Here is an 11,685-nt window from a genome sequence, read left to right on the forward strand (position 1 = left end):
TTTATCTCTTGAAGTTTCCCAGCTTTGCTGACTGACGTGTGTGAGCTGAGTACACTTTGTCGTCTTCACTGCGCACACCTTCCGAGTTACCTCTGTTCCCAGATCACGTGCCTTTTTACGTGCCCACCAGGGACCGCTGTGCGATTCTGTGACTCACTGTGGGAGCTCTGCTCTGCTGTAGGTAAACGCGATCACCATAGATGGCGTGACTCCGTTATTCAACGCCTGCTCGCAAGGCAGCACGAGCTGCACGGAGCTGCTCTTGGAATACGGCGCCAAGCCGCAGCTGGAGTCCTGCCTGCCCTCCCCCACGCACGAGGCCGCCAGCAAAGGTACCGGGGCGGGGTCCCTCGGCAGCCCCCGGGGCTCCGCTGGCCTTTCAGGGAACGGCCTTGCGGGGGAAGCTCAGGGTGAGGTGCGCGTGTCCCGGGACAGGCGTTAAGAAAACGCACGCTCGCCTCCCCTTTCTGTTGGCAGGTCACCACGAATGCCTAGAAATCCTGATCTCCTGGGGCGTAGATGTCGACCAAGACATTCCTCACTTGGGGACCCCTCTCTACGTGGCTTCTATGTCCCAGCAGTTCCACTGCGTCCAGAAGCTTCTCTACGCTGGTGAGTTTCTGGACAGCATCTTCCGTTCTGTCCGCGCGCACAAGCACTCACTCAGCTCCACATTGATTTCAATAACCTGTTTCAAAAAATTATATCTCGTGGCTAAACATGTTCTTATTCTAAGCATTCTCACGTGGAACGATACAGCCCGTGAAAGGAACCTCTTTCATGGTATCTCCACTTGGCCTCAGAGCTCCGAAAGCCCTCCTTGGAAAAGGGCATAAAATTAAGATCCTCGCGGCTGAATATAATGGTGCCACGTACGTGTACTTCTGTGAACAAATCCATCCAACAAAGTTCTAGGGATGATAACCTTATCCTCTACCAGCCACAGGAACTGCTGCACTCGCCAAACTCCATTCTCTCTGACCCTCCTACCCGAAAGACTCACTAACTGCGTGAAAAAAGCCAGTTCCTCAAGGTTCATCTTCAGCCGCAGGAAACGATTCCTAATCCTGTGAGACCGTGGCGGCCGCTGCCACCACAGGACTGGGAGCCCGGGGGCACGTGGCCCTTGTCTCTTTCCCGCCATCTCTTTTCTCTAAATATTCGCAAAATAAGTAAATGGATTTCTGTGCTTTTTATTGTTTATGACACTCGTTTGGCCTCTGATACACACTGATGTATATTTTCAGTCACCGCTTTATGCGTTACTCACATCATCTTGGCTAGATTAGAAACCTCAAGCAGCTTCTGCATGTACTGTTTCTTCCCTATTACATACAGATCATTGACAGATTGTTACTTTCTATATAAATTAATAGAAGCAGAAGAGTTCACTCTTTGTCATCTTTCTTCACTTTGCTAGCCATATTATTCTTTTCCAAATATTTTATATTGGGTAAAAAAATGGAAGACGTATTGTTAGTAATTATGGATTGGTTGTTATTCTCAGGCTCTGTTCTCCCATAAAGTTGATATAACCAACAGAGTTTATGCTTTCTCTATGGAGATTTTGTTATGGAATAGAATTTTCTCCACTAAATGTTTTATATTTGATTTAAAAATATTGAAAACAGTTACATTTATTGAAACTTAAAAGTAGCAGAAGGACTGTCAAGGGACTCTTAAAATGTACGGCTTCTCACGAACATCATTAGTTTTACCGACGGTATCAGAAAGCAGAGTTGAAAAGGACTTAATGGATTTTTATTAATAGACATTTCTTGGTGTTGTAACCATTTATGCACTGGAAAATGGGATTATTATTCTTTACAATATTGAACAGTATGTAGTCATTGCACACGCATCAGATGACCACCATGTGCCAGGGGCTTATACGCAGATAAAATAACTATGTAATAGGTACTTTAACATCTAAGGTTTTTTAAAAATATAAGCATTTAAAAAACTGACTTTGCATGCAGACATATAGTGCACCTTTCCATGTAAGAGGCTCAGAGCCTTTTAATGTTTACTGAATTAAACTACATGAGACATGAGAGGAAAATCTATATACATTTTACCGCAAGAGCTCACATATTTGATGCATGAGTTTTCCAAGAAGCCAAAGAGCTCATTGCCTTAAAATAAATGAAAAGAATAAGAGCAAAAACCTCCTGAATAACCCTCAGAACTATCCATCACGATGAAAATGCTTAAGAGTCGACCTAATTGTGCACTCTTCATAGTACTAGTTAATATGATTACTTTCCCAAACTGTTTAAAATTTGTTTTAATTTTTTTTTATTATGAGATCTTTCAAGCATAGGGGAAAATATCCGAGCATCCAACAGAAGTATGCACCTTCCATCCAGATGGACCATGTTTTAAGACTGAGTACACGTATATAACGTATGTCTGAAGTATGTGTATGAACTGTGCATGGTGATATATATTATACATAAAGAAATAACTCATTACAGAAGGAGCTGAGGTCCTCTGTGTGGCTGACACACCCGCCTCCCCTTGCTGATGTAAGTGATTCGTCTGACAAATTCTGTCCGTATTGACCACCGTTCCTTATTTCCACATAGGCGCTGACGTACAAAAAGGCAAATACTGGGATACCCCGCTACACGCCGCTGCTCAGCAGCCCTGTACGGAAGTTGTAAACTTGCTGCTAGAATTCGGAGCGGATATCAACGCCAAAAACACAGAGCTTCTGCGACCCGTCGACGTAGCGACCTCTAGCAGTCTGGTGGAAAGACTGTTGCTTCAACATGAAGGTAAGGAGGAGACATGTGGGCATTAAATTTTTTTTTTTGCCTGAAGTAGATGAAATTTAAAGACTTTTTGTTGGCATGTCATGTAATGATGGCATAACATTTGGAATAGTTTTTGAAAGAAGATAATTTTTTAACTTAGGTTCCAGCTATAAAAAAGATACCACGGTGATTGTAGTTTTCTTTTTTCTCATCCTACCTGACTTTCATATTCCTTTGGTTAAGTTAAATCTGTTGTTTGTTTTGACAATAAACAATATGCAATTCTGTTTAATATTTGCTAATAAATATTTGAAAATGTGCCCCATTTTATGGGGGTATTCACCATCTGTGACATGTTCCAGAAACAATCATAATAAAGTATTTTTGTTCTAAAATAGAAATCCTAAAGCCTGGTCTAGACACTACAGTGAAATTTGCTTTGGCTTAAATAGTAAACCTAATTTGAGGGAAAAAAAATTTTTAATTCCCCTTTCAGTGCATACCTCTTCTTGGGGCTTTTGATTGAATATCTCCTTCAAAAAGCAGAATTTGCCTTTGAGGCTTTACATGCAGCAATAATTTCATAAGCTTGAAGATAATGTGTTAAAGAACATGCATGGACTATACTTCAGTTGTAATAAAGTCTTATACATAAAAGCCGTACAAAGGCTTATATAAATTTCCCTAGGGTAACGGTCATACTACCCTAGTTTACTGCAAAACTAGGGGTTTGGGGGGGGGCGTGATTTCACATGTCTTACAACACAGAAAACCCTGTTTTGATTTTAATTAACAAACACTTCTGCGTCTCTCGCAGCCACCCCCAGCCCTCTGTGCCAGCTCTGCCGACTCTGCATCAGAAACTGCCTAGGAAGGTCCAGGTTGCACCTTATCCCACAGCTCCAGCTGCCGACCTTGCTGCAGAATTTCCTACAGTATCGATAAGGCAGTAAAATAATTCTAAGTATCTGAAAATCAAAAATTTCTGTCATCTGCGTAGTGTACATTTCATATTAAAATATGCTACAGCTAGGGTAAAGCGAAACAAGCAGCCCCAGGCAAGGAGCGACATGGAAGCCTGCGTTACCGCGTGCCAGTGTGCGCTGCTACTTCATGCGTTTGCACTGGTTTGGACTATAATATTTAACACATCTACATATTATTAGCTGCTCCCTTATATCCGTTTGTTGATTTAGAAAAAAATGAGAAATTCTCCATTTCATTTTTTTTTAGAGTGAAACAGAAAAATGTGAACCTCTACTAAAAGTATTCATATATTGTATTTCTAAAGGCCTATATTCTTCAAATAATGTGTTAACATTTAAGTTTTGGCAACTGTAATTGTTTATCTCTGTATTTTGATATTAATACAAAGTAGAGTATGGTTTAGAAAAGAGAAACATAACCTTTTTGAAATAAAGATGACCCTCATTCAGGAACCCACCATGTCCAATGAGCACTTGTCATTATAATAATCAGTTCAGTAAAGAAAAGGTGGGTTGCCCCAGAGACCCCACTGGTCATATCGGCGCCTTAAGTGGACCTATTTCCAAAACCGGTAGGACTCAGAGTTACCGCTGCTGCACCCTCACCTGAGGGGGTCTGGAGCATGAGACACCTGCTCAGGCTGTCTGAAGACCCTTCCTTCTCAAGGGTCGCCTCTCAAGTCTCCCTTCCTGCTTTTACGCATCTCACTCCAGGCTTCCTCCACTTGGGAAACTGCTGATGCCTGGACCGAGGAACGTGAACTTCATGTCTAATGGATGAAGACACCCTGGGTCACACCGCAGGGATCAGGGCAGTCCGAGGCTGTCAAAAACGGAAGATAAAAACGCCTTAAATTGTGAGGTTTCCAAAGAAAAGGAAAAGGGAGTGCCACTTAGCAAATGTAGAAACCTTAGAAATTTTACCTGTTTGTAGGCCTTCATAGCGGTGTCTCTAATCCTCCATCCGCAATCATGGGTCTGGGGGAGGCGGTCCGAGGGAGCGCTGGAGGCCGGAGGACGCTGGCGCGCGGCGTCCTCTGCCGGGGCGAGTGCTGCGTGCTCTCGCCTGCTTAACTGTGCTTGAGTGCGACATAAAGCACCATTTTTGAAAAGTTACACCTGCTCTGTAATTTAGACTAGATTTGTGTCTTTTATGGATTTAGAAATAAGATAATCAAGATAACACTATAAAGGAGAAGGAAATATTTTGATGAGTTTTTTAAATTTATGAAATTTTCATAAAACATTTTGACCACTTTTGATAAACCAGGGGCCTGTTTTCCTTTTTTCCTTAGCTCTTGGCTGACTTTCAGAGACATGTGGGGAATAAACTATTATTGTACACAACCTCCAAGTCACTAAGATTGCATTAAAAACCATTTGTTTAGATTTTTAAAAGTAGAAATAAGGCTGTAGTGCGTTTAAGAAATGGCTTCTATGTGGCAGAGGCTTTTAAGTGAGCCTGTTTTACTAAATAATTTCAGCCTAGCAAATTTATAATATCCTCAGAATAGTGTACATCTCAACTTTTTTTTTATTATAGAATAAACCTATTAAATATAATCAGGTATTAAAACTGCGTTTAGTAAAACAGCTTTCTACTAATCCTTCCCCTGAGTCAGAGGCAGTCTCGGAGTTTAAGAGTGATACAGCGCATCCTTCTTCATTGGTCTTGGGCCAACAAAAGAAGTAAATATCAAATATTAAAATAAGGATAGACACTTTAAAATTTTAGTATGCTGGTACCTTGTATCTTAGTTTGAGTACAGTTGTCTTCTCAAAGAAGTGTTCTAATTAAATGTATCTTTGTTAATATATTAAAGTGTGATATTTATTCCCTGGAATAAAACACTTTTTTCCTGTTCTAATTAGTACTTGATTTTGTAATGGAAGGTGATGGAGAACATGATTCCGTTGCCCTAGCTCTGTTTACCACTGGTTTTCCGATCACTGTATCGCGGGACAGTGAGAACAGAATGGTGCAGACTGAAAACAGTACCTCGAAGTCTCTTAATCCGTACCTTACTGTATACGCATATGGAGGTCCAAGGAGAGAGTTCCACAAAGGCGAAGACAAAACACAAAAACAACCTACGGGTTTCCTATACGTCGGGTGGGGTTACCTCCTGATTAACCTACTGTAAGTTGAAAATACCATGTTGAAAATGCACTTAAATTAATGCACGAACCTACGGAATATCATAGCTCAGCCTGGTCTACCTTAAATGTGCTCAGAACCCATACATGAGCCTACAGCAGGGCAGCACCATCTAACACAAAGCCTGTTTTATGAGAAAGCATTGACTACCTCATGTCACACATTGAGTACCGTACAGACAGTGAAAAGCAGAGTGGCTGGGTCCAGGACGGTTGTAAGAGCATCCGCTGTTTCCTTCATGGTCAGCGGCTGGCTGGGAGCTGTGCTGCTGCCCAGGACCCGACAGCATGTTCCTGGTCCGGGGGGAAGATCCAAGTTCAAAATCTGAAGTGTTGTTTTTACTGAAAGCACATGGCTTTCACATCATCGTAAAGTTGAAAAATCGTTTGGTCAAGGACTGTTTTTGACATGAAATTAAAGAAATAGAAATAAATAGTGGGGTAAAGCACTACTGAGACATTTATTTTGCAGGAAAAATTATTTCATTTCTATTATTGTTGTAACCACGCAGTATTTTCCATGCTTCTGAGTCAGTAAATAGAAACACAGTTGAAAGGCTGGCCTCTTCCAAAAAGGTCTAAATGTATCCATGATGTTTCCTTGGATGGCCCTGAACCCAGCTGACTGGTTCTCCATTTACAGGTTACCTAAAAATGTATCCTCTCCCTTGGGTTAGCCTCACTCTTTCACTCCAGCCTGTCTACTTTCTTATTCTGTAGTTTATTTTAAGGTTTGCACCCTCTCTTAAAAACCGAAATAATCACTCTCAGACTTTTCCAGGTTTTCACAACTGCTCTGGTATGGGGGCTCCCTGTCAGTGTGGGGGCCAGCCCTTCTTTTAAGTTCTATTGCCCAGCGGGTAAATTAAACCCCAATACAGTTCTGTACTTCCCGAGGGCAAATATTAATTCTCAGGGACAGCGCAATTCAAACAAGAGGAGAAGAAGTATTTCCCTAAGGGTCTCATAATTCTTGAGGCTTCCCTCTCAAAGCCAAGGCAGCACCGTACGCCGGTAGGGTTCAAATTACTGTGCAGAGCCACACCTATTGTGCACACAAAGACATGTCGCCTTAGGCAGGAAGTTCCTCTTCCAGAGGAAGGACTCAATTTAATTCTCAGCCAAACAGTCTCAGTCTGGGGGAATGGAAGGCAGTAATTTTTACTTTGTTACATTCTCCTTAGGAAAAACAAATGAGAGTATTAAAAAGAACCCCGGGAACTTTCTTCTTGTGCTGCACACGAGGGGAACAGTGACCTGATCCAACAGCTGCATGTGCCAGTTTAAGTGGCATCCTGCGGGACTCAGTTCGCGGCTCCACACTTGGCCCCACGCTTGGTTTAACGATCATCTTGAAATGCTTCATTTTTAAACAACGGCCCCCATGTTTTTACCTTGCGCTGTGCGCTGCAAATCATGTACCTGTTCAATTCTGCTTTGACGCTGTAATTATACCAGTAAGTAACAGCCATCTTGGGGCGCGGGCTGTTCCTCTTTGGGTAAGTCACACGGAACTTCCTCGGGAAAATCCTTTGCCCCATTCTGGGACTTAAAGGAACTGAAGAGAGAACTTAAGGTGTCTGTTCAAATGTCACCTCAGTAGGGACGTAGTGGAGCCAGCTGGCGCGTTCTGGAGCCCCAAAACTCCCACCCTGGGGCTCTCTGTGCCTGGAGCCACTGACACCTCAACCCCTGCTCCCCCTGAGGGACCCTTTGCAAACCTGCATTCCTGCAAGATACGAAACACCTTCTCAGGATGCGCGTTTACCCCAACAAATCTAAAGGGCCCAGCAGATGGCCCCGCTCACCACACCCTAGGCAGACAGGCCTCACATCCTGCCCTTAACAGAGCTGTAAACCCTATTAATTCAGAGTTGCTCCTGTCAGATCCTGTAGCCAATCAGGTACCTGTGCACGAACTGACCACACAGCCCCTGCTCCTGGTATGCACAGCCCCCTGCCCCAGTAAAGGACCCTGCACGACCACACTCAGGGCCCAGTGGGTGAGCCTGGTGTCTGAACTCCAGGATCAGGAAGATGCCCCACCCCCTCCATGGGCAGAAGCAGACACAGGCAGGTCGCCCCTAGAACAGCACAGATGCCTCTGGTGGAGCAGAACACAGGAGGCGCTCACTCTGCATTCCCCAGACTCCGAAGTGGAAGAGAGGTGGCTAAGGTGTGGGGCCGAGGAGTGAAGCTCCGGGCCACAGTATGGAACTGCAAACACGTGAGCTCATGCACTGAAAAGGAGTGTAAGTTCCCAGGGATCAGTGACAATAGAAAACCACCTACAGTGGCCCCTCAGTATCTGTGGGGGGCTGGTTCCAGGATCCCCAAGGATGCCAGAACCCCAGGCATGCTCAAGTCCCTTTTAAAGAAAGGCCTGGTACTTGCTTATCACCCATGCATACCCTACTGTACATTTCAAATCATCTCTAGATTCCTTATATTACCTAATACAATGTAAATGTTATGTAAACAGTTGCCAGTGGGAGGCAAATGCAACTTTTGCCTTTTGGACCTTTCTGGAGTTTTTTTCGTTAACATTGTCCATCTGAGATAAGTTAAATCCACCGATGTAGAACCCTCAGATCCAGAGGGCCGACTGTATTCACACATTTATGCTTTAGAAACTGCAATATAGTTCCTCAAAGCCAGCTTCTAAGCACTTTCATTCTTCCTCTTTGAGAACTTTCTCGATCAACAAAATACCCATATCAGGTAAAGCGCTCGGAATCTTCTTCCGACACTTACGTGATAGATCAACAACAGTTACTGGCTTGGATGGCTGTTTGCCTTTTGCAGAAGTTGGATGTGTCTTAGAGGATAACAGTGGATTATTGTAAACTCAGTCAGGAGGTACCTTTGGTTATAGCTGCTTTTCCATTCGAGGTATCTTGGCCGGAACCAGTCTCCGCAGCAATCCCTGGCAACTGTTATGCTGCTATCGATCTGCAAAGTGCTTTCTCCCTCTGTGATAATATGCAAGAATCACCAAAAGCAGCTTGCTTTTATCTAGCAGGACGAACAGTGCACATTCATCATCTTGTCAGGTCAAATCAATTTTCTGGCTCTTTGCCACAAGATCAGCAGAAGTTTTTGAGTGTCTTAACATCCCACACGACATCCGGCTGGTCCACTCTGATCGTGATGCTGTGGATCTGATGAACAGAAGTAGCCAGTCGCTCAGCTGCCTTGGCAAGAAATAGATGAGCTGGCAGTGGAGGGAGACCTCACTCCCACGTATGAAGCAATGGGTCATTCAGCAGGAAAACAGAAGTCTGTCAGGCAGTTAGATAGAAATGAGCGCTGGGCGGGGGGAGAGGAAGGGGAAAGGAGTAACCCAGAACACAAGAACCTGAGCTGCCAACCAGCCTGAGCACAAGGCAAGGGACCTGAGCTGTCAATCAGCCTGAGACTCAAAGAACCTGAGACGCAAACCAATCAATCGATCATGAAAACGCCCCTAAGCCAAGATATAAAAATAGGGAGAACAAGGGAGCGTGTCATTTTTCCTCTCTGGGACTGGCCGGCTCCCAGCTCTTGGGAGCACACTATATTCTACTACCTTTTTACTTTACTAATAAAGGCTTGTTTATATCACACATTCTGTCTCTCGTTAAAAATTCTTTTTTTTTTTTCGGGTGACTAAGAACAGAGGTAATTCTTATTTCCCTTTTCCCAGTAACAAGTCCATGAATTCAACAAGAATTAAATATCTGGAAATGGTTAGACGGATGCTGAGGAACTAAAAAGCTGAGACCATCAAATTAACAGAGAGACTCAGGAGGCTTTCCTAGCTGGGGAGCGAAGGGAAGCAGTGGGGGTTCTAAGAGCCGAGCCCGGAGGGAAGCCCTCCAGGCTGATGTTTGAAGGGGGGGCCAACACAGCAGGTGCTGATTCTTCACCAGTTCAGAGGAGGGGTCCTAGAGTAAAATCTGGGACGTGGAGTTCTGAGCGCCACCATGTCCCAGTGGTACTGAAACCTCTGTGGGGTACGACGACACTGGCTCCAGGAATGCAACAAACAAACAAACAACAACAACAACAAAACCCTGGATACTGGACCCCCTGCCACTGACCGGAGAAGCTTCGCTGCCATCGTGACATTCCTTTGAACAGCCCTCTCCCTTCCCCGGGCCTCCTGGTCTCTCTGTCCCCCAATACTGGCAGAATTTCATAAAACTCAGCAAAGGAGAAACCACGTTGCTGAGTTACACTTTCACAGGGCAGAACATGGAAGACTGTATTAGAAACAGATCTATTTGCTTAACAGTTGGCACATTTATTATAGGAAAAATACTAACCCCGTAGCAACACTGTTCTCAGTCAAGTTCCAATCTATAGCCCGAAGTGACCTCTCCAGCCATGGCCCCTAAATCTTGGGTCAGCTCACCCACTAAAGCCTACACTTTCTATAACTCTAATGGGTTATTTGTTATTTCCTAAAACCCATTAAAAAATTCTCATAGCATAGATCGCATTGCCTGCTTCTGCTCACAGTCCCCTCCCCTCTTCATCCACAAGTTCCTTGATCATCTTGGAAACGCCACTGATACTTAGGGAGCCTTTACAGTGTGTACACACTGTTTCAGGCTCTTCCCTCATTTAACTTAATTTAATCCTCAGCACAACCCTGGGAGGTATATCCTACTTAATCCCATCTTTTACAAATAAAAATGGTCAAATAAGTAATAAAAAGTACAGCCGATGCTCCAAAGCCTGTGTCAGAACCAACTCAAACGCCGCCTTCTAAGGTCCACATCCGAAGTCAGCTCCTTTCAGAAGACACCTACCCTCCCTTGGGCCAAGTTACTTGCTTCCTCCTTGGTACTAATATATTCTCGCCATGGCAAAGCTTCTCAGGGTACATGATCTTTGTCAGATATTTATATCTCTGCTCCCTCTATAAATAATCCAGAGCACAGCTGTTGAACAGAACCGCCCGCAACCACAGTGCAGTGTCTGGGCTGCGCAGTGTGGGGACCACTGGCCCCTCGGGGCTACTGAGCTGTTGAAATGCAGCCACTGTTACTCACTTTATTTAAATTTATTTAAATTTAAAGCTGAATCCACATGGGGCCAGTGGCTCCCATACTGAATAGTGAAGATCTAGTGCACAGCAAAGTTCCTCAGAAAAAGTTCACTGAAGGAATGACTCACTCGTGAAAAACTACACGGGGTGAAGGAAAAGCACCTGTATAGCTTCGCTTTCGTTTTTCTTTTTAACCATATACAAACTCACATTGGTTTACTTTAATAAACATGTATGTGAATAATTCGACAAAATATATAGCTCCACTCTCAATATCTATTCCATATTTAATCTTGGAAAATACTATGTATTCAAATACCACTATGTATTCAAAAACAAATACATTGATTTGTTTTTGCTGTAAAAATTTTTTAAAGGATTTTAATAGTTCTGCTATGTAAATGTTTATTATTGTCTATGCCTGCTCTGCAATCCTTTTTTTCCCTCTGCATTTTTCACTGATAAATCCCAAGTGGCTAGATCAGGGCCTGCCATTCACTAGGGACTCAGTAAATATTTGTCAAATGAACGAATCATGCATACTGAATCACATTTCACTGTGAAACGTGAAAATCTAGTTTACTTCCAAATTCTTTTCAAATATTTAATTTCTATGAACACAATGCGGTAATCAAGGAAATAGTTATGTTAAATTTTGTAGACATTAGCACTTAATTTTGAACATTTTTTCGTTAATAACGTTAGAACAAAAGCCCTACAGTTTCCATTTCCAAACAAAAACCGTCTT

The 11,685-nt window shown here is 43.3% G+C and overlaps 1 protein-coding gene across 5 annotated transcripts in view; it reads left to right on the forward strand.

Moving 5' to 3' along the window:
• ASB5 (ankyrin repeat and SOCS box containing 5) overlaps positions 1-5,613 on the forward strand; it is a 64,038-nt gene extending 58,425 nt beyond the window's left edge. For all 5 annotated transcript variants that reach the window (XM_032468505.1, XM_014553803.2, XM_032468506.1 and 2 more), the window contains 4 exons: positions 182-332; positions 478-612; positions 2,589-2,780; positions 3,577-5,613. In XM_032468505.1, the coding sequence (XP_032324396.1) occupies positions 182-332; positions 478-612; positions 2,589-2,780; positions 3,577-3,704 (606 nt within the window). In that variant the 3' untranslated portion in view covers positions 3,705-5,613. The remainder of the gene's footprint in view (positions 1-181; positions 333-477; positions 613-2,588; positions 2,781-3,576) is intronic.
• Positions 5,614-11,685: the final 6,072 nt, after the last annotated feature.

The sequence above is a fragment of the Camelus ferus genome, chromosome 26 (genome assembly GCF_009834535.1).
Source record: "Camelus ferus isolate YT-003-E chromosome 26, BCGSAC_Cfer_1.0, whole genome shotgun sequence".
Lineage (NCBI taxonomy): Eukaryota > Metazoa > Chordata > Mammalia > Artiodactyla > Camelidae > Camelus > Camelus ferus.